This window comes from Ammospiza caudacuta, chromosome 6 (genome assembly GCF_027887145.1).
Source record: "Ammospiza caudacuta isolate bAmmCau1 chromosome 6, bAmmCau1.pri, whole genome shotgun sequence".
Lineage (NCBI taxonomy): Eukaryota > Metazoa > Chordata > Aves > Passeriformes > Passerellidae > Ammospiza > Ammospiza caudacuta.
In genome coordinates, this window is record NC_080598.1 from 14234785 (window position 1) to 14262747 (window position 27963).

A 27963-nucleotide genomic window follows, 5' to 3' on the forward strand; every position below is an offset into this window, starting at 1 on the left:
GAAAGTGATTGAATTTTACTTTGTTTATGGATTTATGCTCTGGGTTTAGATTAACATCAAAGTGTTTTAGCATAAAAACAGGTGAACAGATCTCATAAGCATTGAACAATGTTATTTTAAAGTCACAGTGATTAAAGCAAAACTAATGAGTGTTTATATAAAGTGAACAAGGAGAAGGCAGGTATTGAGTCCCCCTTTCTCTGCATATCTTCCCAAATTGCAGTAATCACCACTTTCTGAGGCAGAGGTCATCTCTGAATCTGTCTGCTTCCCATTCCCCAAGTGGCCACAAATTCCTTTCAAAAGGAATAAAATCCAAAAAATGAAGAACAGCAGGACCAAAGGCTGGGGCTTAGCTCTCATGGGGTTTTGATTAGATTTGGGCTTTTTCCTTCCTTCAGCTCCTGTGAGACACCTCTCTCAAACTGCTTTTATAACCCTGTAGCTCCACAAGTCACATCAGAATACCGATCTCAACAGAAAATATAAAGGGAATAAGGTCCATGAGTACTGAATGTAGGTCCAAATCCAGTTATGTATCCATTTGTAGATGAGAACAAATTACCAAAAAAACAAACCAAAGCAAACAGAAAAAACCCAACAAGTAACAAAAAATAGAGTAGGCCTGTAAAAATAGAATAAGCAGGGTCATCATGAGAGGGTGAGTTCACATCTCCCTGATACCTGAACACAGCTCTATTTTAGCAAAGAGATCAATTACAGAACTATGACAAAACAAATAAAGCAACACAGATCATTTTATTTGCCATTAAATGCAACTTCTTAGTGTGACACTAAGGCAGCAAATAGCATTTGATATAAAGAATAGAATATGTTAGAACTTTGCTCCAGTGTGTAATGTGTTCCCCTGACTACTGAGACCCACTCACTCTCATGCTCCTGCACTGAAATTACTTTCAGAAATCCCAGGAGCAGAGCTCTGCTCCATCTTCTGGGAAGGAATTCCTCAGCCTACCACCTCACAATAAGTTCTTCCTGTTCAACTCAACACTTATTTGCCATCTCACTGATATTGCTGAAGTACCTTCAATAACATGTACTTGGCATCTTTCATATTGACACTCACTGAAAAAAAATCACAAGATATCTAAAGCTAAACATCCACAGAAACAACATGAGGAGCATGAGTTAAATCCAGTTTGCTTTATGCAACTAATTCCAATGAAATTAAAAGGCTGTTATGGGGGGGGAACAAGCTTACAGCATTACAAAACACCAGCCATATCTTTTTTTAAACAACCTTTTGAAATTAGATTAGAGAGAAAATTCCAAGTTAAAATTGATTCAATTAATTCTCTTGCTCTTGCAGTTCAAGAGGGACATGTCTGATGCATGAAGCAATAATGGAGCTGCATGCTGAGGGATGGATCTGGCTCATGACTAAATCCTAACTGGATTTAGTTGTCACAGTGTGGTGCAGGGAGCTTGCAAGCTCCATTCAGCAAGAAAAGGGTTGACCTGGATAGTGGTTCTGGAACAGAGGGAAATGACAAGGCTGGCAGGAGAGCAGCAAGGATCACCCAGAATGTATCACTTAAAGGGAAGCATTCCTAAGTTCATGCTGACAGGAATTCAGAGATGTGGGTGAATCAAAAAAAATTAACAGGCTTGAGATAAGGCTCTAAATTGAGTTTACTGGTGCTTATCTGCTGCTACAAATATTGACAGTAATTTATAGGTGTGCCTATCATTTATAGTTGTCAGGAAAAAATGAGTTAAAATAACCCATGAAAAATGAAAGCTTGTGAAATAGTCCACCTTCAAGAAAATGCTGGATAACACAATGTAATTACAATTTACTTCCAAGTATGTACTTTATTTTTATGAAAATTAATAAGACATTTATTTAATACAGAATCATTAGGAACTAAACATTTTACTGAGGAAATAATTATGAATTTCTGAATATTAGATATAAATTATGTGGTGCCTGTGATAAAATATTTTAGCTGTTTATCTTATGAAAGTATTTAGAATTGTCCCAGTTGCTTTACTGGTAAATAATTTATTTCATTAAATACTTTAAAACTCTTCCTCCATAACTTGTGGAGAGCACACCAGTTCTCAACCCTCCTCCCTGTTCACTCATCCAGTCCCCATTTCCTGAGTTTGCCTGTGAGGATGTTGTGAGAGACAGTGTCCAAAGCCTTGCTGAAATGGGGGCAGACAACATCCCAAAATCCACTGCTCTCCCCTCACCTCTCCAGGCAGTTATTTTATCATAAAAGGCAATCAGGTTGGCCAAGCAGGATTAACCCAAAGTGAATCCATCTGATTCCACCTTCTTGTGTTCCCTGTGGAGAGATGGCCTCCAGAATGAGGCTCTGTTTTCTTCCCAGGGATTGAGGTGGGGATGACTGGCTGGTAGCTCCCTGGGTTCTCCTTCTTGAAGAGAGGGGTGACATTTCTTCCAGCCCTGAGACACCTGTCCTGATCACTGGCACTTCTCAAAGATTATCATGGGCAGCCTCACTATGAGGTCTGCCAGCTCTCAGCACTTGTGGATGCATCCCATCAGGGCCCATGGATTTGTGGATGTCAAGTTTGTTTAGATGTTCTCTAACCCAATCCTCCTTGAGAAAGGGAAGGTCTTCCTTCCAACATTCCTTTACCCTGGTCTCAATATTCTATGATCTTTGCAATTTAAACTAACATTTAAAATTTAAATTATTCAAAATTCTCTTACTTTGCAATGTGTTAGCTTCTTCCCAGTATGCATTGGGCGCTAATCAGACCCCCAGTTCTCTTCATATTTCCAAATAAGTTATGTGATTCAAAATTTAGAGTAAGATTTGACCCAGAACCTTGTTTATTATGTAAATTAACAGTAACTTAACTCTTTTTCTTAGGACTTGAGGATGGGCAGTGGGAGACATGGATTCTAATTTACAACCTGACTGTTAATCACGAAAAAGCTGTTAAGAACCAACATTTATTTGATGTCTTGATGGTTTGTCTGTCAGTCAATTAGCTGTCCTTTATGATCTACTATCATGGCCCTTCTGATGCAAGCTGAATGACAATAATCCAGTTGTATATCTCTTATGTTTTGGATAAGAATGATCTGGCAATGTATTTCACTTTTAATTAGCAATTGAACAGCACAAGTTCATTTTTCCACTTTTTTAAATGCCAGTACCTGGTGTAAATAGCTTAAGAATGACTGTCATCATTGGTCTGTCACAGGGAGGTATTATTCATGTCCTGAGTCCCTGGGGGAATTAAATTCTCTGCTCAGATTCATGAACAATAAGTTGTTAATGTTTTGCATGGAAATTAAGACAGTTGTGAATACCTAGTTGACACAGTGGGATTCAGCAGCAAGGAAAGGCCTTCCCAATGCCTATGACTTGCTTCTTCAAAGATTCTACACCTCTGCTGTAAGGACAGTTGAACTGCATGAAAAACTGGTCCCAGATCACCACCTTCTATAGCACAGAATCAGTGGTTTTGGAGTCAAACAGCTTAGAAACCATAGAGTCATAGAATGACTTGAGTTGAGAAGGTACCTTAAAGATCATCTGGTTCCAACACCTCACCATGGGCAGGGACATTTTTCACCAGACCAGGTTGCTCAGAACTCCACCCAGCTTGGCCTTGAACACTTGCAGGGATGGATGGATTATTCAATTTCCATTTCCCTGCTGTGGGATGGATTATTCCATTTCCCTGTTGTGTGAAAGAGCAAAGGACAATCATAGAGACAGGCAGCTGAAGGCCACCATCAGTTAAATCTGCCAACTGCTACATGTACTGGATCCCTGCTTTCCAGAAGGTGGCTGGGCATGGCCTGCTGTTGGGAAGTAGAGAATTAATCTTTGGTTTTTCCTTTGCACACAGCCTTTAGTTTTGCTTTATTAAGTTGCCTTTACCTTGATCCACAAGTTCTGTCCTGTCTTTACTTTCTCCTCCTCTGTCCTAAAGAGATCGGTAATAGAGCAACTTGGTGGGGATCTGGCTGCCAGACAAGGTCAAACTCCTGCACTATCTGATAGATTTTTTGCAAGTGTTGTGATGGATTTTATTTTGGTTGGATACATTTTTATACCTGTAGAGATTGTGATAAGACCAAGAAATGGAAGTGCATTCTTGTCCAAATCCTGTGTTTATCCTCTGTGTTTGAAGGACTGAATGAGATTTGCCCAACTATTCAGTTGTTGGTCAAAAGTTGGAGGAGCTACCAGAACATGCTCCTCTAATAGTTATGAACAATATGATTTCAAGCATCTTGTTGCCAGGATTTGAAATAGTGCTAAGGTCTCTAAATCTCTGGTATAATCCAGAAATTAACTAATTGTGAATCTAATCAGTTCCAGAAGGAAATCAACTGCCTTAGAACACTGAGGCCCCTCATTGATGTTATTGAGAAGATGTTTGTGGCAAGTGGTCTCTGATTTGAGACTCCTAAGAAAGGATTTGAGAACAGGGGTCACATATCTCTAACACAGTGGTGAAATGGGAGAAGGGGGTGTTTATTTGGGGTTTTCTTAAGTTATTTTTGCCCTAAGCCAAATTAGCTATCAAGGTGTTACCAGTTTTGTGAAACAATGAAACCTCTTGTTGTGGCCTCTGGGATTTCCTGTAATTGCATGAATGGAAGACAAAGAACAGGGGCTGTGTACATTGGAACCTTCAGAAAGGGGACTGAGGCCAGTGGTGGTGTCTCCTCCTTTCAGGAGGTTGTGATGTGGTGATGAGACCTGGAGATTGGTTTGTGTTCCCATACTATCTGAGAGACAACCACTACAAAATTCAGCCATGTCAGTGTTGGTATGCACCTGACAGCCAGGCTGCTTGGTGCTGGGCCATTCTGCAGAGCCTGCCCTGGGAGATATCCCAAGGATACCCACGGAGTATGAAAGGAGCAATCAGCCAAGAAAAGCAAGAAAAAGTGTTCTTCTGTAGTGGGGGAAGGGATGCTGTTTGTTTTCTGATTTTAATCTGCAGAAGTCCAAGAAAGGGAACCAAAAAATTACAGAGTGGGAGGACTGAACTGGAGGGGAGGAGAGTAAAAGTATCTTTTTACATTAAGAATAGCCAGACCACTGTTTAAGCCTTGGAACTTCGTTTTTCTTCATCCAGCTGGCAGTGTGTTAGAAGAATCCTCCTGACTCCTGGGTATACAGATTTTGGAGAAATGCAGGTTTTCCCATTTCCACTGTTGCAAGAGTAACAATTTCCATGCCAGAAACACCAACATGGGGAAAGCTATGTATCTGGAACCCTAGAGTAAGGTCAGAGAGAGCTCAGCTGCTGCTTCAGGAGCCCAGAGGGGACATCCAGGACAAAGCCAAGAACTGTCAGTGTTGGTGTTAAAGACAGGTAGCCAACTGCCCTGTGTCTCCGTGCACAGAGATTCCCTCAAAGTGCCATATTAGCCACAGCTCTGCTGTGCTGTCCAAGTCAGAACTCCAAGGGTTAACTGCTCTCTGGCAGGAGAAGCTGGTTTCTGTCTCCTGGTTTCCTGCAGAGCGTTCAGAAGCAGAACATAAGCTGTCACCGGAGCGGCAGGAAGCGTGTGGTTTGTCCTGTCTGGCAGCCCCTGCAAAGCCACATCTTCCCTGGTGCTTTTTGGCCTAAGTGGTTGAAAACATGTCACTGAAAGGTGCTTGCAGGCAATGGACATTTCTCTTTACTGCTTCAGTAAAAATGTCCATCCTGGCAAAGTGCACTGAGACAAGCTGTGGTGCTGCCTGAAGAAGAAGCACCAGCCATGGCTTTGTTCTGTGGTCAGTGACAAGGGGAGCAGAAATTACAGCTCTCAAGGTAAAGTGTCTGCATCTTGCTTGACAGCTGATCCAGGCTGAAGTGTGCCTTGATACTGCTGTGAGACCAGGATGTCTTTCTCTTTATTGTCTGTGCTCTTTTCAGTGCCTTGTAGTAACCAAAAAGACAGGCAAGAGATCCATCCAGTGGCATGTGATAGAGAGAAAATGAAATGTGGGGCAGAATTAAACACTTTTCTGGAGAAAAACTGGGGACTGGGGGAGATAAACTGAGCTTGATTTTGTTATTGTGTTAAATTCAGCAATATAAACCACAAGCCCGTAACTTTTAAATATAGTTCTCTTTTGTAATATAAAATAGTCTTTATGAACTCTCTTACCACTTTGTGTTTCAAGGCATTTTGAATTTTAAAGTCTTCAGCCCAAGCAAGAGCATGTCCACATGCACTACCTAACCTGTTTAACCATGCATATAGGCAACTTTTTAAAGAATTGTATATAGAGGGGAACTAACCAAAATAATAAAAACAGATAGTCCTGAAAACCTAACACTGTAGATTCAAAATTTATGCAGTTCCCATTTTCTTACATTTCCAACCAGCTTTTTCCAAAGTAAAAGAGAAACATCAGACACTGCCATGCATGTGTAGATTTCATTTGGAATTTTCAAAGGTCAGTGCAGAGCAACTATGTACTGTGGAAATCCATTTAGGGGCACAGATACTGTTCTTAAATAGTAAACAAATGAAGATGGACTCCTATGCCTCTAGCTAAACATTCCACAAATTTACAAAGAAGTCCACACCTAAATATATCTGATACTACATATTGTGGTATTCTGAGATTCTATATATTTTATCACTTCTTAGATACATTTATTTAATTCTTGTTATCAATAAGAGGTGTCCCTGTTCAGATATGTCATTTCCCAACTACTCAGATCTGGGTTAGGCATTGTTGTCCATAGTGCGTGCTGTTACTTGCACTTTTTTTTTTTTTTTGACAACTTTTATTGCACAAGGAACCTGAATTGTTGTTCTGTGAAGTGTACACAACACAGGAGTACAAGAAACAGGAAACAATGTTACCAAGCCCAGTAAAAGTAAGGTTTTGGTAAAAGAAGTAACTTAATTCAGGGGCAGAGATGCTCCCACAAGCTCACAGAACAGGAGGGCCCCATACCAGCTCATCTTTCTGATTCTGTGGTTTGTGAAATTTTCATCAAATGTAGCTGTGTTGAAGATTGGTTCCTCAATCCCTAGGTCATCTCTATAGCCACATTCTTTATAGGTAGCAGTGAGGCAGGAAAGCAATTGTGATTTAGCATTTGGGAAGTTGGCACATGCTTTTATATCAGCTTCCCTTTTTAGGTAAATGCTGTTTCAAAACTCTTCCAAGCTAGACGTGGATAAAAATAAATCAAAGATTGGAGGAGTTTTTCAGACAGGAGTTAACTAAACAAAAAAATCCTGCTCTATCTCTGCCCAGGACAAGCAATATTTGAATATTCCAGGCATTTTCACAACAGTTGGAGTTGCAGAAAATCTGTACTGAACACAGACCATAATCCTTCTAATGGCATGTTAAATTTGTTGAGCACTCTGGCAGTGAGCCAGCTGTCTGCTAATGTTAGGAAGGGGTTAGGTCAGAATGACCTAGACACATGCAGAGAAATCATTACCTTCCCAAGGCATTCTGCTTGGGATAATCATTCTGAAACCTCCAACAAGGAATGCCATGGCAGTGAGCTTAGACAGGAACAACTGGGCTAATAAATGCTACAAAAGAGACAAAAGCCCTCTGCTCTGAGAGTTTCTGATATATTTACTTTTTTATCTTGTTTCTGTGGCATTAAATATTTGAGAGAAGTCCCAGGAAATCCAGAACAAAACACTAAATATATCATGGCAAGCAAAAATATTTTTCTCCTCCTCTTGATTCCAAGGCTGTGAGCTAAATCAGGATATTTACTTTCCTTTGCCATCCACTTCTAACACATAAATAAAGCAACCACTCCTCTGTTGCAATGTCTCTGAGGTAGCTGTAATCATCCTGTTGACTGACAGTAATTGGTATTTGCTTCGGTCATCTTTAAAGTCATGCTAATTAAAAGTGATCATCCTACTCACATATTGAAAGAAACCAGTATCTGGAGGCAAGATCATCTGGGGAAAATGTTAATAAATCCTCAGGCACCAGTGTGTGCCTCCCTCAGAGCTGACAGCAGTGGTGTTCCTGTTCCCGAGGGACACTTTGTCATGGTGCTGTGGCTTCACCCCAGCCACCACCAAGCCCCAGGCAGCCGCTCCTCGCTGTCCCATGGGGTCAGGGAGAGAATCAGAAGGGGAAAGGCTGCAAAACTCATGGGGTTGAAATAAAGACAGTTTAATGGAAATGCAAAAGCTGTACAAAACACAAGCAAAGCGAAAGGAGGAGTGAATCCCCTTCTTCCTGTGGGCAGGCAGGTGTTCATCCATCTCCAGGAGAGCAGGGTCCCCTCACAGTACCAGTGACTTGGGGAGGCAAAGGCCATCACTCCAAATGTCCTTCTGTTTCCTTATTCTTCCCCCTCTTTCCATACTGAGCATGATGCCATACAACATGGAACATCCTTTGGTCACTTGGGGTCACACAGTCCTGGGCTGTGTCCCCTGCCAGCTTCTTGTGCACCTGCAGCTCCCTCACCAGCAGGGCCTACGGAAAGAAGGCCTCAGTTCTGTGCAAGCCCTGCTCAGCAATAACAAAAACATCTCTGTATTATCAACTTTGTATTGATAATCAGCACAAATCCAAAGCACAGCTCCATTTCAGCCACTGTGCAGACAATTACCTCAGTCCCAATGCAGCACACATCTTGTGTAAGCTCTTGTCTTCTCCATGTGCATCAGTGATTCTACCATTAGGACCAGGAAAGCTGATTATGCTGCATAACAAACCAGCACATATTGATGGCCATGTGAAAGCCAAAGATGTTCACGTTTTTCTTGAAGTTTCCTTTCTCCAGTTCTTCATGGGAGCATTTCTTGATCATCCCCAGAGACATGCAGAATAGGGAATAGAAAACACAGAGCAGGAAGAGCTAGGGAATACAGTGTGCAATTCCTCAGGTGTGAGCCTTAGTCAGGACACTGGGATCAGTACCAAATGCCCAATAAACTCTTTAATTATGGCATGGTTTAGCACTGCCTTGAGGTACCCTCAGCAGTGTGTGGCAATGCTAGCTGAGCTGGTTTGTTACGGAGTCAGCGGGAAGTGCTCACCTTGGAGCCCAGCCCGTGGCTGGCTGTGCTGGTTCAGCTGGTGCTGGCCAGCCATCACTCACTGGCCACTCACGCTGGGTCAGAGGAGACTGCACTCAGAGGTGCACAGCAATAGCATGTCCTTGTTCTCTAGCCTCTGTAAAGGCTTCAAGGTGGTTTGAAATCAGGCAGCATAGTTTTCAGAGGATGACTTGCAGTTTCATAAGATGTTACGTGCTTTCCCTTACAAAAATGTGAAATAGCTGCCAGGAAAACTGAAATAAAGAACTTGAAAACCAGATTAAATAGATACCAGTGAATTTTCCAGGATTCTTCCATCCTTCTTTTTCTAACTTGTTAATACAAATGCATTGCAAGTAGGTCAGCACTAACAAGAAAGTTATAGTGTTTGCATTTTGTCCAATTTTAGCTAATGCTGTTATTTCATCAGTGTTTTTTGTAAACCACTGATAAAACTAAAGATGTACTTGCTTTAACATCCTCCATAAGATGTTGCCAAACTCACATTAAGTATATACAAAGATTTTGTAACTAATGATACACGTGCATCATTTTATGTATGTTATCATTTGACAGCATTGTCATAAAATGCTACTTCTAGTGCCACTGTTGTCTCCTTTAGTAATTTTATTTTTTGTTATTCTGGCAAATGCAAAACTTGTCAGAAAATATACAAAGAACCACAAAAATTGTGGGTTCCAAATGACAATAAAAGCTACAAGTTGTCATGATTAATCCCGATTTACAACATGAATGTTAGCTTTTCATTACTCTGTAGTAGAGGACCATACAAAGAAAATAAACTTATTATGTTGGTGTCAGACATTTTGACAGCTTAGTAGACATTGCATTCCTATTTTCTTTCCTGTCTCATGTGGCACTGCTGTCTTCCATACCATTTAGCAGTTGCATAATTGTTCCCTTTCAAGCATACAAACAATGAGGTCAACTTGAGTCATGTCAAATAACTGGAGCAAATACCACATATGAAACCATTTAAGATAACAAGTCATGTAATCACATATATTACCCCTTGCCTGGATTTTCTGGATCATGCTAGAAGTGTACTAGAATGCACAAAAGCAACAGAGCTCACCAACTCTCTGTTTTGCCTATGATAGGCAGCTAATGAGCAATTTATTTCAAAGTATTTAATACAGACAAGCTAGAATTGAAAGTTACCTTCCTCTATATCACCATGCTGCTTCTTTGCTCTGACCTTTTCAAGGCAAAACCTGTGTTTTCCTGCAGAAAAAAAAAATGTGACAGGGATGAAGGTTTAATTTTATGTTAGTGGTTTTAATAACATGCAGCTATGTTACATTTTAAAGCTGCCTAATTATCAGATGTAACATCTGGGATACAGTATCTATTAGACTGTGTTTTATCCAAACTGGGCACAGATACAAGGAAGTGTTATTTGTGTTTATTAACTCGAACATAGAGAGAAAGGTCAACACTTTCCCTATTCATCCTTCATCATGCTGAGAGGCTGGTAAGAAAGCAGGGTAAAAGTAAAACCCTTAATCAACAAAAACTTATGCCTTCAAATATATGCAAGGCACATGAAAGCAAAGAAGAAGCTTCTCACCTGTGCATTTTTTTTCTTTTATTGAATCATTCAGTTAAGCTACAGAGCACATCACAGATCTCTTCTGTTCTCAACTGAAGTCAAAAGAAGTGGTTTCTCTCTTGCTACAGTGGTTGACAAGAAGCCCTGACACACTGTTCATAAACAAGCAGCAATTAAGAGATAGCAGAACATGGCTAGAATAATTCCTATTCATATGTTTTATTCCACTCTGCAGCACTTTTGAAGTAGTTAAACAGTTGTTTCTATAATCCTCCCAAGTGCTTGTGACAGTAGTAACAATTACTGACTCTTCAATGCCAGTTGTTCTGCCTCCAGAGATTTTGAGTCTCTCTTTTTATCTGCACTGCAAGGCCTCACTGAGAACAGGTAACTTTCTTCTAACCTTTCAGCCCTAGGGAGTTTCAGGCTGCTGCTGGAGGGTGTGTGGGCACACAGATTGAGCAGCCCTGTTGGTGTCTGTTATGGTGTGTGTGTTTCTAACCCCACACACCCTCATTAGCCAGTTTCCAGTCATCTGCTACAGCCCAGCCAGCATTCACATTCTCAGTAGAGCACAGCAGAGTGGCTCTTCCTGCATGGAGGGGATGCTCAACACAGGGGCTTTATTCACAACAACACAGAATTGTTGTTAGACACTTCTGGCTGGGTTAGAGCCCCAGCCTGGCTGGGCCAATGTGCAGGGCCAGTCTCCTGCAGTGGAAGCAGGTGCTGTTCAGGGACATTGTGTGAACCTGGCCACTTCCTGTGGTCTGTTCTCATCCTCTCCCAACATCACTGGATTAGGAGGCACTCCTCTGCCTATTGCCTGTAGCATTTGCTTTGGTACTGTTATCTGTGATACCATTCCTCTGTTAGTTTCAGTGCCTTCTCCGCCCCCCAGCTCCGTTGTAATATTGCAGGATTTGATGAGTGACAATTCACATTCATTCACCTCATCTAACACCTTAATGATTCTCAGTGTGTGTCCTGATGATGTCCAACATACTGACTTCTTGCTGCTGCTGGACACTGAGCTGGAAGGTCACTTTTCTCCCTCAGCATCTCTGATGTGGCCTATCACACAACTCTGGTCCCTTTCTCCATCATAGATTTTTTTTGTCTCCATTCCCATTTACACTGAATACACGAGAGCTGTCAGAGTTAAAATCCAGTCTAGTTTAGCAACTGGTGGCTTCAAAGTGCTGTGGTTTTAGTCAGAAAATAAAATGGAATCTTAACTGGAAAATAAAACAAGACCTAGAACAGAATTTGAAATAGCATTTTGAAACCCTTTCCGGCCATACTTATATATAAAAGCTACTATTTCAAAATTCTAATTTGACTGAAATGTGGATTCCCCTAGCAACTATTTTTGCAGTAGAAGGACTGTTTAGACTGGGTTTTGCACAGGCCTTTGTTTCAGGACTGAAGGAAGGGTGCCCTGGCTGCTGAGTGCTGCTCTTTAGGCTCTCAGTGGGCTTTGGGTTCTCACTTGGGGGCCTCCTCCAGTGACCTCCAGGCTTTGATGGAAGAGTGCTCACATATGTGTGGGTTGCATGGCTATTACTGATGCCATGCCCTGGGGGTGACAGCAGGCCTGTTTCTCAAGCCTGGGCAGGTGTGTTTACTTGTCTGTGTTTGTGTGCTTCCATGATCTATATGAAGTCCATGAAGTAATGTCCTGGCTGCAGGTCCATGTTGTGCCCTAACTAGTGAATGCCTGTGCATCCAGGAGAGAGCAAAGGTAACCAGCATTGATTCCAAACCATTTCAGCTACTATTTTAAACCCATTATGAATAAAGGGTTGAATCTTCTATATCAGCATTATGCAGAATACAATTTTTGATGAAACTCTACAGTCATAGAGATTAAAAGAATTATGTTGATGGAAGGTCCATTTTCTGATGCCTGGTTGAGTTACTAGGCAGGATTAAAAATAAAATTTAAAAATCCCTCATATCAGCCAAGAGATCTTTACAATCTTTTAAAAGCCATTTCTGCTGTCTCTAGCTCCCTCAGGTAGAATTCAAAGCAGCCTTTCTTACCAGATATGATATTTCCTTCTTGTGTGTTTTTGGATTATATGTTATAATGAAAATATTTTGCAACATGCCATTAATTAAAATAAGAGTACTTGTATTAGATTAAGTGTGTATAAGTTACATAATTATGTAGAGTAAATACAACTGTGATTTCAATCCAACACAATTTTTTTTCTGAAATTAATCCCTTCTGTTTATAACAGTTAGATGTACAACTTCAATTCTTTGTGGAAGCTGACAGCTCATACCTGACTACTGCTGAGATGATGTTGTTTATGCCTGAGGCAGGGAAACAGGTCAGTCTGACTCAGCACACTGTCCTAACTCCTGCCTTTGAAAGAGCTCTGTGTGTAGAAATGAAGCACATGTGCACATCTCTCTGACCATGACTTCTCCTGAAAAGGCACTTCAGGTCTTTTCTAACTTCAGCCTTCTTTACTCTTTGGTAAATAGGTCCTTCCTGCAGCACAGGAGTATGTGTTCTCTTTTACCTCTTCATGTCACACCTTGAAAGCAGTATTTTCTCAAAAAATGCTGCCACTGTTCTCTTGGTAGCCCAGAGTGGCAAAAGTGGTATCAGGATAGTTCCTTTCTCCATCTTCTCAGAGTATGTAAAGGTATTGTGCTGTTCCTGCTTTTTCTGAGTAAAGCTCAGCAGGAATGAAAAATCTGAGTCTCTGCCTTACTCAGCATATTGAGTAACCAGCCCAGGGCAGCTATAAAACACTTTTAAAGCCAGGCCTCCCTCCCCACTGGCAGCAGCTCCGTGCCACTGGCATCCAGCTCTCATTTCAGAGTGATTTGTTTGTCTTCAGGAGGCAGCAGATGGCAGCAAAGTTGTACAGATGCACCAGGAGAAGGAAAATATCTTTGTGCACACACTCTAACAACATTCCATGGAAAAAACGTATCATTTGTTTCTGTCTGTCTTGCAGTGTGGTTAAGACAATAAATCAGGTTTATTTGCCCTTGTGCACTTGTAACATAAGGGGTTGTTTTTCCCCCATTACCAGGAGTTAATTAAATCAGGTTGGGGTGAGAGGACATGAACTATTTCCCAGTAAATCATCTTCATCTCTGTAGGACTCACTTCTTTGTGCAAATCTCTTTATATCCTTCATTAAACAGATACTGATGGCCTTGTGCAAATATTGTAACAAAGTGCTGGTGTGTGCACTTTGATTGACTGCCAGTCTCTGCTGTGAGCTATGGAATTCCTCTCTCACTTGGGCTGTCCAGATACATCCTTTTCCAACACTTCAAAATAGGTAGCAAGATTTTTTTTTTCAAACATAAAGAGAAAAAAAGAGGAGGAAGGAAATGCTACTGTATAAAGTCTTACTGTTTAAAACACTCCAAAGTCCCACTGCATTAAATAAATAATGAAGTCTGGGTTTTGGACAAGAGCACTGGAAGTTTCTGGGATTCCATCTCTGCTCATGAACACGTTTAGTGACGCACTTGACACATGTATGTTTGCTGAAGTTGTCACTGCCAGCAGCACCACATCCACTCAGAGCAGCAGCAATAAGCATACATTGCTGAACACATTTCAGATTAAATGGAGAGTCTGGATTTGTGTTGCTTCTTTTTGACAGGGATCCCATTCCTTACTTGTATCTTTTAGTAGTTTCTTCAGTGTTCAAAACCAGAAATTGGGAATAAATTAAGTATAAAGCAAAATTTACAATACAGTCTTTTGGTATAAAAATAGACATGTTTTTGAAAGAAAGCTGGAGCTTAGATTTTCTTCCTGCTGAAGTCAGTAGAAGTTTTGTTTCAATTAGATGGGATCAGTCTCAGGTCTGGGATTTGTTGCTAAGATTCCTATCTGGCTCACCAGTTCATCACACCAGCATGTCTGATGTCTCTAGGCAGTAAGGGGACTAATGATATATGCCAGTTACATATTTTTCATGTTGTTTATCAATAAAGGCCAGACTATGAATGTGTTCCTTATGCAGAATGAGATGCAAGGCTGCACAGCCTCAGGAAAAAAAATACTTAGGAAAAGGGACTTAAAATCCCTTAATTTTTCCTTGTCTCTAAAGAGAACAGACATATTTTACAAGGTGCAGCTGTCCTGTTCCAGTGTGCAGCTCAGACCTGCTCCTGAGCCCTCATGGGCAGGCAGGGAAGCGTGGTGGCCTCTGAGAGTTTGGTGCTTTCCAGCAGAGAGACACCAGGGCTGGGTCACATCAGGGGAAAGGAGGAGAGCACACACCCTCCTGTGCTGGGCTGGAACAGCAGGGGGATGAGTTACACGGTGCCTTTCAGTCTTGGAGTGATTCAGCGTCATGGAACTCCTGTCACAGTAAGCACCTCTTAAAAGGACAATAAGCATGTTTGTTTGGTGAACTGCTCAGTGTGCTCCTGAACTAACAGATAAGATCCGGTTTGTTTGTTCTCCCATTTCTGCCCATACTGCTGGACATCAGAGATTAAGACCCAGACATCTGTTTGTTTGTTTTTTACACCCTGTTAGAAAAGTATGAAGAAAATAAAATCTTTTTATAACTGATGGAAAAGTTGAATGTAATTTTCAAAGAAGTGTCAACTTACTGAAAGTATTGGAAGAATACTCATTTTGCAAACCTCTTCTCAGAGTCAGAATTTATTACAAAATATGTGCCTTCAGTGGGGAGAACAGATCTTTCTTGACTTTGGAAAACCCCAGGATTTTCTAAGTTGATGAGAGACTCAAGGAGGTCTAGTTAAATATTTTGTAAAAGTTATCACAGAATCAAAAAAAGTTTAAAAATTCATTTGGCATCCTCATTGCTGTTGTGTTTGCTGGGAATGTTGCATGCAAAACACTCCAGTCTTATCATTAACATTGATTCCAGTCTAAGTGGAACCATTTGTTTTTCATTTGGAGACATTACCAAGCATTTTGACTAGTGTACATAGCTTGCAGTAAAAAGGCTTTTACATAGCAAAGTTTTTTACCTCATGAACAAATTATGCTCCTTCTTCTCATGAAGGATACATGGCCTCACTCCAGAGTATTTAAAGATTAAAACAATTTCAAAGCTGACACAAATTATTTAGTGAATAAAAGCCCTATTCCTTAAACAATATTTGGATAATAAAAGCAAACTCTTGTGAATGCAATAAATAGATTTTAATTAGGCATAATTGGATTTACTTATTGGTTGTAGTCAGTCATGCTGGAATTCTTTCTCCTGATGCCTGTGTGCTCCACACTGCTTAAGTATGATGTGAGATAATATGAAACGGTGAATTGACGGCACAAGGAAACTATTTGGATGGCTGTCTGGAGTTGCCATTATTGGCTTTAATTATGACTTGCTGTCCTTTGGGTACTCAATGAGCCAGAAAAGGCTTCATATGTGCCAAAGTATTCATTAGTATTCCCCCTTCTGTCATTGTGCTTGCAGAAAGAGTTTCTATCTGGCACCTGACTGCAGTTCTTCCTAGCACGGACCGAGATGCTTTGCAGATTCTGATAATCATCTGAAAGTACACCAGTGTCTCTACTTTTTGGATGCAGTAGAAATTGTTCCTAGGTAACAGTGGAAGAACTCTGACCACTTTCTGATGTAACTGGAGAACAAACAATTTTTGCGGTTGGTCACGTGACATGGCTGCTTAAAGAAAATTTTGTGGTACCAGCTGGAGAAAGAAAAATAATTCCTTGTTTTCCTCTTCCAGGTTTGGGGACCTGTACAAGGGCTTCATGGGGAAGTCCTTGTATATATCAGCATTTTAGGCACTTTGCCATCATTCCATGTAGAACAAATAATGAAGCCCAAAAAGCTTCCTGAAATAAAAATAGCCATTGGAATCCATTTTGGTAATGAAAAATTGTCTATAGTGAAGAATTTTGGATAGAATAGAATAGATTGATTAAATAGAATAGAATTAAATGGAATAGATGTTTTGTCTGCCATAGGGTGTCCCTAGGGTAGGTACAAAGTACATTAATCACTCCTAAAGAATACTCCATGAACTCTTCTGTGCTGAGAATGGTGACCACTCCTTTGGGATCTGCTCTTGAACAGACTGGTGAACAAGGATAAATTCCTGCTCCAATACATATTTACCATTGCAAAACTTAATTTTAATTTAGAGCCTTGTTTGAACTTCAAGTCTTGTTTTTAGCAGCCTTTGAAATACTGTCCTGTGGGACACCAGACTGTTCTTAGAAACTAATATTTTAACTAAGGTGGTGTGTAAACAGAGACTCCTGATTTGGGAGGCATTTGATGACATCTTCCACTTCTCATCTGACACATTACAGCATAAGCTGGCTTTGAGCTAAGTACAGAGTTCTTGAACTTCTATTATAGGAGGATGCTCTCTTTCATGTGCTGTTTCACAGTCCTGCTCTCCCTGAAACCCCAAATCCTTACACTTGTCAGAGATTTTAATCTAGATTATGGATGAATTTCAGCCACTATTTAAGCATTCATGCCCAACATTTTGCTTTATGGGATGAAGTGAAAAGCTGCTGCACCAGGGTTTTTCAGTATCATCCCCTGCTTGGCCAGGAGGAAGAGCTTTCACCTGGGCAGGTTACACCTGGGGCTGGTGCAGGAATTGATGAAAAGAGAGGATGCTGTCCTGATATATTCTGCCCCTTATAAACCCATTCCCTGAAACCTAAAACTGAGGCTGGGATATGGGAAAGAGTCCCTGCCTGCCATTCTCCTGCTCTGCCCTTCTTCTCCAGCTTATCTAGCCTAGGTTAGCAAAATCCACTGACATTGTGTTTCCAGGGTTTCCTTGTCTGCTCTTTCCACTCAAAGAGTGTGCCATCTTTGGGCTGCTCACTACTTTCTGACTTCTCTCCTTCAGCAGTGCTTTAAAACACATGGTTTCAAAGATTGGTGGGGGAATGGAGGGAACAAAAAAACCCCCAGTCTTTCTTTTCTTTGCTTGCTGTTTATTGCAGAGAGTTTTGCTTCTCCTTACAGGCGCGGCAGGTGGTGCTCTTGGTCCTTCCAAACACAAGCTGCACTTCCTAAACCCCAGTCAGATCAGAATTGTGCCATCCTGCACCAGCTGGCTGGTTTGAGCCCTGTCTGGTTCTGGGCAGGGTCTTTCAGCTTTGAGTGAAGTGTTTTCCACCAGTGAAGAGGAAAGGAGGGAAGAAAAGGTACTCTGTGTGGGGTTTTGGCAGGAAATGAAGAAAAGATCAGTACAAACAAAAGGAACTAGTTGGCAAGTACATACTTAACCACACTGTAGCCCAATCCAGCCCTCTGTCCCAAATTTAGATGGTAAAAATATTAACTGTGGAATTTACAAGGAAAACGTTGTAGCTATTAAATGGGATGGTTCTGCTGCCGTTGTTTTCTTGTGCTGTGTACATTGAGTAGGATCATGCTTTCACCTACACATTGTAACTTCTCACTGCAAGCACCACAGAACTTGTAACAGCAACAATTTTAATTTCCACTTGTTTGTTTCTCAGCTGGCAGCTATACCTTGTCCATGGATTTGTGTCATCCCTTACATCTTGCAAAATCTGGATCAGAAAGGCCAAGGGCAGGAGACGGGTAAGTTCTCTTCCAGCTGTTAACAAACAGGTAATTAAAACTGGCAAGGTGTCATTATCTTTGATTTTCTTTCTTTTTTAAATAATGTTTCAAGTGGAAAACCTACCTCTCAGGATTTCAAAAATCTTAGTTGAAAGTGCTTAGAAAGTAACTAAAAATAGGCAATTCTGAGCAGAACTTCAAAGTTTGGAATGAAAAATCATGAATACTAGCCAGCTATCTCATCAATAGATCTCTACCCAAGGTTTTTGCAGCAGTTTCCTGGAAAGGTGTCATTGCCAGTTCTTTTCAATTTTTCTCATAAACATATGTTCTTGAGAAATTTAATATTAGGTTAAAAAACAATTAAATCCCCACGTCATTTATTCTAAAGGCACGGAGTTCTGCTATTCCCTAGTCCTCTCCTGTATATGTTAACTATGTTCAGAGATATGGTAAAATAGAGGAAATGCTTCATTTCACCCAAGAAGTTATTCAAATACACATGCAAATATTTGTTTAGGTTTTAGGTTTGTTTTCTTGGAGTGCAAGGAACAGGCACCAATAGATGGTGCTGGTGGTGCATTAATAAGGTTCAGTTTCACATTTGTTTTCTGGTCTGTGCTTGGAATTTGTTAAAAAAAAAAAAAGAGAGAACAAAACAAAACAACAAAAAAGAACAAAACAACAAAATCCCTCATGCTAAGCTTTTATCCAAAATGTTCTCCCTGCACTGAACCGGTCACCGTTTAACTTTAACCTGAACTGTGGCCCAGGAAATCCTTCAACATAAATAACCTTGGAAGCTGCCATGACCATTTTTGGAACGTGCTGCCTCAATAAATCTGTTACTTTGTTGTGCAATGTTGAAGTGTGCAGTTGTTTCTCTGATTAATTAGGGCAAAAAATAAACTTGCACGATCAATCCAAGCTGTGACACGTTTCAGCCCTGGCTTGAACGTGTGGGCAGAAAAGAACCTTAGAGCCTTCTCCACAGACCTGCCCTGGAATTTTAGGATGCATTGCTGGCTCGGAGTTTACTCCATTTGATGAGATAAGGTGGCTGCTAACAAAATTCGCAAGGGAAGAGTTTTGGTCTGTCCCAGGACTGCCATTCTAGCTTAGCATGAGTAGGACTGAACACAGTGAGAAATGATTCATCGTGACCACTGCCCCCACTAAAGACAACATAACTGAAGTGTTTTATGTAATTGTGTTTATTTTATTTCACATATTACCCATGGAGAACAGCTGATACATTCTCTATATCTTTCACCAGTCTGGAATGCAAGATAAAAAAGGTATGGATAAAGAGTTTAACGTTTGACATTCACAATATGAAAAATAGAGGGGATACAATGTTTTAAAATGCCCTTATGCAATATATATATATTTATATATATATATATAAACCGTATAAAAATAAAATATATTTTTTCCAAAAAAAAAAAAAAAAAAAGACATGGCACAGAACAATCTTAAATACCAATGCATATCTCGTGATCCACACACACCGCACTTATAATTAACAAAAACCACGTACAATTGCACTTTTCCTCTCTGTGACGTTCAAGTATATCGCAGTCCCCGCAGGGACTAATGAGTGTCCGATTCCCTGCCGGGTGCACATAACGCAGAGGGTAGAGCAGATGTGGGCGGCCTGTCCGTGCCCACGGCTGACGCGCACCCTCCAACCCTCGGGGGCGGAGGGCGAGGCCGGGGCCCGTCGCCCACCGGCGGGTCCCCCCCTGAGCATCCCCTCCTCGGGGCGGCGGGGCGCGGGAGGGCGGCCAGGGCCGCCCGGCCCCCCGAGAGCAGCGGCGGCGCCTTCGCGTCGCGGGCGGCGGCGGCTGCGGGAGCCGGCGGTGCCCGGCCCGGAGTCCGTGGCGGGCGGGGGGCGCAGCGTCCGCTGCCCTTCTCAGCTCCCCGCGGAGGGCGCGCCGGGGTCCCGCCCGGGCAGGCGCTCTCCGCGATCCTGGCGGATCTCAGCCCGTGCCTCAGTCCATCCGTCGAGGCGGCCTCGGCCGGCTCCTGCGGCGCTTCAGACTCCGAGGAAGGCGGCGAGGGGCTGCGCCCGGCGCGTCCGTGGGCGCCGCCCGGAGCTGGGGGAGCGCGCTGGGCTGCGGGGCTCGGGCAGGGAACGCCGCCGGCGGCCGTAGCCCTGGGGGCTGATCTTGTTTGGGGGGGCGGCATCGTTCCTGTCGTTGACGGCCGCCCTGTGGAGCTCGTCGACCAGCCAATGCACCGTGCACGTCCCGAAGCGGCACGCCTTTGTTTGGAAGTGGGGGAATCTGTTAATGCTCTGGCGGTAGCGCTTGACGCGGATGTGAGCATCCTCCCGGTTGCTGCAGGAAGAGAGAGAGCGGGCATGAGAAGAGCGCCGTGGGGGCCCGGAGGAGGGGACCCGGTGGGCGAGGGAAGGGGAGGGTCTGCAGGGCAGGGAGCCCCAGGCTGGAGATGGGCTCGTCCCGACGGTGCCCGGCTGTCCCCCAGCAGTCCCGGCTGTGCCTTGCGCGGGAGCGCCGAGCGAAGCCGGCTGCCCATGCAAGGAGAGGCCCCGCCGGTTTACGGCTGTTACTTTTTCCTAAGCATCCAGGGCTCGAGTTACTATTTATATCTGACTTTCGCAGCAAAGGCGCTACTATCTCCCGCCAGCTAAAGAGAGCGGGGAAAGGAAGGCGGGAGGCTGCTTTCAGCGCGATGGGCAGCCCGGGCAGGACCTGCCTCTGGGGCGGGGAGGATCGACAGCAAGAATAACCCTGAACACACGGAAACCTGGGGACCCCGAAACTTTCTACTGCCTCGAGCAAGTGCCCGAGCCCAGGAAGGGCTGGAATTTACCTGGGAGGCGAGACTCGGGAATCCTCCTTCACGTCCTGGGTGCGGATGAGAGGCAGCACGTCGGCGGCTGCCCCCAGCCCTCGGAGCAAGCCCGCAGGCTTCACGTCCCTCTTGGCTCGGCTTAGTGCCCATTTCGTCCATCTGAAAGAGCACAAGAGAAGAGGAGAGCCTGTTATCGCAAGTCTGCAGGGCGGGAGCCAAACCAAATAGATTCGAGCGAGGGGCGAAAATCTTTGCCAGCGCCGAGATTTTTTTCCTTTTTTTTTTTTTTTTTCTTCTTCTCCACCCCCCCCCAATGTTTTCTGAAAGGGCACGAGGCCTTTAAGGAGCTGAGCAATTCCTGCAGGGAATCAGGGAATCCAGTGCCTCTGACGGCTGCCGGGGCGCTGGCAGGAGGGCGCGCTCCGATACTCACTTTCTTTTGAACTCTGTCGCTACGTCCACCCTTGCAGCATCCACCCCGAAGAAGGTCACGGAGCCGAGATAGAGCAGGGCTATGTGAACTAGTTTCATTCTGGCTGGGCTCCTGCTGGAAGGAAAAGAGAAGAACTATAAGCATGCTTGCTAATAAAAGTCAAGTAAGGACTGTCCTTTATTCCTGGTGGTTCCAGAGAGCTCCTTCCCTCGCAGAGCCCCCAGGCTACCGGGGACTTTGTGTCTGATATGAACCAGAAGCTAATATTTGCTCAACAACTTATCACAGAGTAAATAACAGAGCCTCCAAAGTTTACGTTTGTCGAGAGTTTAGTTGCAGAGGCGGCTGAAAACCAGCAGGATTTCCAGAATACCCCCAGCGGCTTGCACTAGGATTTAGCAAACCCATAAGATCAGAGAGAGCTGGCTATCGGACACATCGTTTCCAAACTCCAGCAAGTGTTTTGCTGCCGGGAAGTTTATTCCCTGATAGCTCCTCTTCCCACTTCACATGCAGAACCAGCTAGGTCTGGATCTTATGTTGTAAACTGCAGCTGATGCCAAGAGCCAGTGCAAGACTCCACAGCATAACTCCAAACTCTTCAAAACAGTCCAAATTTAGTAGAGTTTTACTTGCGTTCCACCTCCCCTGAATCTTTTGTTGTTGCCAAGGGCGGGAAAAAAAAAATAGTTCTTACCTGACAGTGAGGATAATCCACTGAGACAAATGTTTTTGTAGTAGCGATCCGAGCTTGCAGGGTTTCCTGAGGAGCGAGAACTCCTCCTTTGTGTGTGTGTGTATGTGTGTGTGTGTGAAGTAATCACTGCCGAGCTCTGCGCTCCTCTGCTCGCTTTTATAGAGAGCGCTGAGAAGTGGGTGGACCTTGGCGTGGCTGGGCGAGCTCTCTCTTGGCACCCCCCACCCCCACATTTCAAGCACTCCTTAAGCATTCTGACCTGGATTGGGGGCAACACTGGGGGGGGGGGGGGGGAGTAAGAGGATTATTGGAAATTATCTTAAACAACCCCCTTGGTGTTTTGTTAATTATAACGGCAGCTTTTAGGATTCTGAGTCATGGCACAACTTGCAAAATCCGATGAGCCCCTCAGCCTGTTTTACTGGGGACAGAGGTTTTAACCGCCAAAATATAATTGTATTTATGCTGTCTGTAGAATAATTTCTCATTCTAGACATCTTAGCCTCAGGTGGGTGAAAGCAGGGGAGTGGAAACCATATTCAATCCATTCCAAAATCCATGAGAATCCATCAAATATCAAAGTTCCAAAAATAAACCCATATTTGGACAACGTGAATTTATAATGAGTAACTGGAATGACAGCCTTCTTTACATAAGTAATGAGGTGGCAAATCGGGCATCATTAATATTTATGACTAAACTTGGGTGCATTTTTTATCTAACAAAATGAATTTTATTTACTTGATCGATTCAAGTAGATCACGATTCAAATGGTTTTGGCAGATGAAGGTCAGAGCCCAGTTCTGCGCCTTGGAACAGAGCAAGTGGCGTTGCTTTGGGGCGAACACGGGGTCACTGAAACGCCTGGGGTTACGGGGCTGGGAAGATCCTCCGTGCCTTGTGCTGTTCCCAATCCGCAAACCTCACGGATGTGAGTGCAGTTACTTCCCGGTCAGAAAGCTGAACCGGTGCAGGATCGGGATCTCTAACAGCATTCTCTCGGCTGGCCAGCAGCAAAACCTTAGTCTGACCACCTTGTTATTGGGTTTTTTACAGTCTTTAGCGTCTTTGCTCCGTGACGCTTCAGAAATGCAGCGGTCCGGCTTGGCAGGGGGTGCTGGCAGCCAGCAGCGGATGCACCGTGTCTCCGCTGACTTGTCGCGGTGCAAATTCGGCGGCACCGAGGGAAATGCCCCGGGAGATCTGCGCCCTGGGGCAACAGGGTCCCCTGGCCAGCGAGAGACGCTCGGCAGGAAGGAATGAGTGGTGAGATGCTTCTCTCGCATCTTGCCCCAAGCAAAGTGTTTCAAAAGTCAGGTGAGTGAGCATCTGCTCGTGACTCTGCCTTTCTAGATAACCGCGGTGTATAACAACACCCCGGAGAGGTATGTGCAGGGGGATGACGGAAACTTTCCTGTGCATGGCTCACTCGGTGCTCTCTCCCTCCCTCCCCCGGCTCTCCAGCAGCGTCCAGACATCTGGAGCCTTCTGTCTCCGGCATCTACCTGTGCGGGACAGGCTGGCCGGGGAGCTGCCACCGCCCGGCCGGCGGGAGGGCAAGCGCTGCCTGTCGCTGCTCCCCATCGCATCAGCCGGCTGCCCCTCTGCCCCGAGCCCCTGCGCGGCTCCGCGGGGCGAGGCCGTTCCCCGGCCCGGTTCCGCTGCCCGCCGCACGTGCCCGGCCGAGCACCGGCGGGGCTGCCCCGGCTCAGCCCCGTCCCTGCCGCCCGCAGCTCCGCCGAGCCGCAGCCCCGCTGCCCGCGCCTCGGACCGTGCTCCGGAGCGCAGAGCGGGAGGCTTGGGGGCAAAACAGGGAGGAAGAGATGGGAAAATAAGTGTTCTAGAACGGGACCGTATCATGCCCGGAGCTGCACGACTGGCTGGATTTTAGAGACCTCATGAGGCAGCTCAAGCTCGTGCGAGTTCAAGCATTTCCTTGATTAGCAGAAGTTGAAACTGAATCTAACTTTTTCCGAATGAGAAGGCAGGATTTTATGTGATAAGTATTGCTTTGACTCAGATTAAGTCTCCCATTCCAGTAAAAAAAAAAAAAAAAAAATCACACGTTTCCTCAAATGCTGGAAAATCCCTCATTAAAATCTTTGGCTTAAACGGGAAGTGTATTTTGTATACTCTGAGACAAACAATGCAGAAAAAAAAAATTCTATGTTGATTTAGGAATATTAATAACAGTAGTAACACAACTCTCACGTTTCTTCCATACTGACTGTAACTATCATCTCAATGATAAAAAATTACTTCATGTAAATTTATGAGGTGGCAAACTCTGACACATAAATGATCAGTTTGTTGATGATGTGATTTGTGAAAGGGCGTCAGCAGGTAAAGCTGGTTCAAATCTACCACAAAACATCATGTTCTTTGTTCAGAGGCTCATTTTGTTCTTTCTATGAACTTGCATTCTCGTGCAGTTTGGAAATGAGCAATAGTCACTGAATTGGTACTGTGATGTAACAGTGACCAATTTTTTAAAAATTATACCACAAATAGTTATTTCCTTAAAAAAAAAAAAAAAAAAAAAAAAACCAAAAAACCACCCCAGCTTCCCAAGCTGTGAGTCTGAGGCAATGCCAAGCAGTTCAGCAAGAGCAGTGTGTGATGTGAAGTGCAGGGTCTCCCAGATGCTGCCTCATCCATGATGGGAAGCAGCCAGCTCCTGTTTACTGCCTATCTTGGGTGTACCATTCAACCTCTTGGTGTTCTGAAGACCTTACAGCAAGTATCTGCTCTGGCAGAGACATGGTGAAGATGAGTTGCTGTTTATAGAGCATTTTATTCCGGCTGAGATTTGTTCAAAAAGAAAAGGTCTAAAATCTGTGGCTAGCAATGGGGAATCAGTGTGAGGCAAATATTCTGTGCTGATGATGGAAGAAAACTGTTGCTTGAAGCCAGTGGAAGTGCCTTTGCATGTTTCACTTTGTTTAAACAAATTGTTCTGAATTCATATGCCATGAGTATGAATAGACCTGATTGTATTTCAGGCTGCGTGAAATCAGCAGAAAGATAATACTAATAGAAGAATGGCACCCCCTGAAGGATCTAAAACCTCGCTCAAGCTCCACACAGAAAAACCTCACTGTTAGTACCTGCACCAGAGCTCTCCGTGCCAAGAGCACAGTGACAAAGGGGTGATTCCATTTCAATAGTCCTGCTGGAGGTGCTCTAGTGTACACCAAACAAAGCCTCCCAAGTGAGTGAGGGATGTCTATTGGTAGGGGAAATCTGGTCAGGGTCATGGCTGCTCCCCTGTTCTGGCATGGGTTGGCAGAGTGTGAATTCCCTGTTTCCTGAAGGAGGAGGGAACTGTAGAAGGTATTGTGAACATTCACACCTTGTTGTTGGCAAGGGCACAATGTGAGTGTGGCAACCCCTTGAGTGCTTTGGGGCTCTTGGAGAGGCTGCAGCCTTGCAATTCTTCCCCTGGGGGAAGTCCATGACCAGGGGCTTGTGGAGACAGGTCCCTTGGTGTCCTCTGTGAGCCCCTGCTTCTCCTGTGAGGAGCTAGGCTGCAAGTGAGGGAATTAAGCCTTGGTGGTCTGGATGAGCATTCAGTTTCACTTTTCATTAGAATTTAGGTGAGCAAACACTGTGTCTGCTCCACTTCTTCATTTGTCCTATAAGAACATAAGATTGCTCTATTCTTAAAGGAAGTTGCCCAGAGAAATTGTGGATGCCACATCCCTGAAAGTGTTCATGGCGTGGTTGGATGGGTCTGAGCAACCTGGTCTAGTGGCATGTGTCCCTGCCTGTAGCAAAGGGGTTGGAACAGGATGATCTTTAAGATCCCTCCTGACCCAAAACCTTCTGTGATTTTGTAAAATAAATAAGCTCAACTACACTTCCTATTTCTTATTTAAGATGTGCCATTTCTTATAAACTTTACAAAATTTGGCTGTACTGATCTAGATGGCAGAAGGAGCAAGGCTGTAAAGTGAACACTAGCAGTACTGGGAAATCACTAAATAAACATCTTGCTCTTGAACATTTATTTATTGCTCTTGAGCATTTATTAATGCTCTGGGAAAGGTGTGAGTGATTCTCTCCTACTAGAGATGCTGTGTTAAAAAAGCAGTGAGATTTCACTATTGAGATTTGTAATTGCATATTGAATCTTTTTATCAGTGTAGATATGATAACACTAAGGACCCATTTCAGCTCCAAATTAGGTAATTTCTCAGTGTCTTTAAACTTTGTCTCCAGGTTTAGCTGTACAGAACATTATCCTTTGCTTCTGTGAACTGTGTCCTGCAACCAAAATGCCTATGCATAACTTAACAAAATCCTGCATGACTTAACCTAACTCCTACGTAGAAGTCACTGACCCCACAGAGTGCATCTCTTTCTCAAAAAGTATGGTCAATCTTTTTGATGTACATATGACACATTTTTCTTTACTCCTAAACAAGGAAATGTATTAGGATTGGATCCTTACACATGTCATTTGCTTCAAAACAGCTAAATTACGAAGCTGATGACTCCCAGGAGATGTCAACCTCTGCCCTCCACTGAGAAGGCACAAGCGGGAACACTGCTTGAAGCTTCCTGACCAATTTGCATCTGGCTTATCAGCAAGACACTGCATCACTATGTTCCAGCTAAGAGGTGTAAGAACGGTGTGTTTGAAACAGAAATGTCTCTGAGACCACTTCTGACTGTCTGCTGGGTCCCTCGTCAGGGTGGATCGTCAGGAGCTAGTCCAGTTTGCTGCACTTCCACACTCAGCCCGGCACCCACGACTGGTCCTCGCTGGAATGCCACCCACGTCCTCCGCGCTGGTTCTTCTCTCTGTGCTGTCAAACGGGACGTCCATGGAAGCTTATCAGAGTGGTTTTTGCAGGCTCTGCCAGCTATCCAAGCGCTGTACTGTCCGCTCCTTTATCCTCAGCATCTCCGCGACTGCTGGCAAAGTCCACCGAGCTTTCGAGGGCCACGGTCCAGAAGGTGCCTGCCTCATCTGCACGTTATAAACAGCACCACGGCAGCTCCCGGCGCGGCTCGCTGAGCGCCCCAGCGGCCACCGCCCGTGCCCGGGCCGGCACGTCCGGGGCCACGCGGGTCACGCCGAGGCACCGCCGGCCAGTGCCCTGCCAGCAGCAGGGAGCAGCAGGGCCGGGCCGGGCCGGGCAGCACAGCCCGCTCCGGGCCGGGGGTGCTGCTGTGAGGGGGCCGGGGCCGAGACCCCCGCGCCGACCCTCGGCACCGCCACAGAGCCCAGCGGGGCGGCGGCACGGCTCCCCCCGCGGCGGCACGTCCCGAACACCCCGGACAAAACGTGACCGGGACACATTCGGGACGCGCAATCCCCGATTCCCCGGGCCGGGCTGGCGGGGCCGCCGTTATCTGGCCGCCGGCTTGCATATCCGCGGAGCCTCGGTGAGGGCGATGCCCGGCCCCGGCAGCTCCAGGCGGGAGCGGCGAGGTGCAGCCCCGCTCAACACTTGGGTCTCCCCGGGCACGGAGAGCGCTCCGACCCGCCGCGAGTGTCTTTTGTGAGGGGAACGGGCTCCGGACCCGCTGCTCCCCGGGCGGCCACCGCACTGGGGGAGGCTGCCGAGAGACAAAGCCCCGCTCGGGCGGGGCGCGGACCTCCCCCGCCGGACCCTCCCCGCCCGCGGGGGGCTGCGAAGGGAGGCCGCGGCGCTGGCAGCGGCGTCCCGGCACGGCGGCCGGCCCGGGGCAGCGGCACTGCGGGACAGCCGGGCCGGGCCGCCCCAGCCCCCGCCCAGCCCCGGGGTCACGGCGAGCGGTCCGGGCGGCGCGCAGGCGCACGGCGTGCCCGCGCCTCCAACATGGCTGAGGTGGTGCCGTTCCTCCTGCGGCGGGCGCGGAGCGGAGGATGCTGAGCCTGCCCCGAGCCGCCGC

General features: G+C 44.9%; 1 protein-coding gene across 2 annotated transcripts; it reads right to left on the bottom strand.

Annotated features, from left to right (window-relative positions):
* Positions 1-19326: 19326 nt before the first annotated feature.
* Positions 19327-22186, bottom strand: ADM (adrenomedullin). 2 transcript variants are annotated; one of them, XM_058807534.1, is made up of 4 exons: positions 22081-22186; positions 21384-21494; positions 20969-21109; positions 19327-20472 (listed from the first exon to the last, which is right to left on the bottom strand). In XM_058807534.1, the coding sequence occupies exons 2-4, from the start codon at positions 21479-21481 to the stop codon at positions 20169-20171; spliced, it is 543 nt and encodes a 180-aa protein (XP_058663517.1). In that variant the 5' UTR covers positions 21482-21494; positions 22081-22186; the 3' UTR covers positions 19327-20168. The 2 variants fall into 2 exon arrangements, with proteins under 2 accessions (XP_058663517.1, XP_058663516.1); XM_058807533.1 differs by having other exon boundaries at positions 21384-21497; positions 22081-22185.
* Between the last annotated feature and the right edge of the window lie 5777 nt (positions 22187-27963).

Bases quoted from the DNA above. Each gene is read 5' to 3' on its own strand.
- ADM (XM_058807534.1), bottom strand. From the start codon at position 21,481: ATGAAACTAGTTCACATAGCCCTGCTCTATCTCGGCTCCGTGACCTTC. The intron at 21,110-21,383 runs GTGAGTATCGGA...GTGCTCTTTCAG, and splicing joins GCGACAGAGTTCAAAAGAAA to ATGGACGAAATGGGCACTAA. The intron at 20,473-20,968 runs GTAAATTCCAGC...CTCTTCCTGCAG, and splicing joins TCCCGAGTCTCGCCTCCCAG to CAACCGGGAGGATGCTCACA.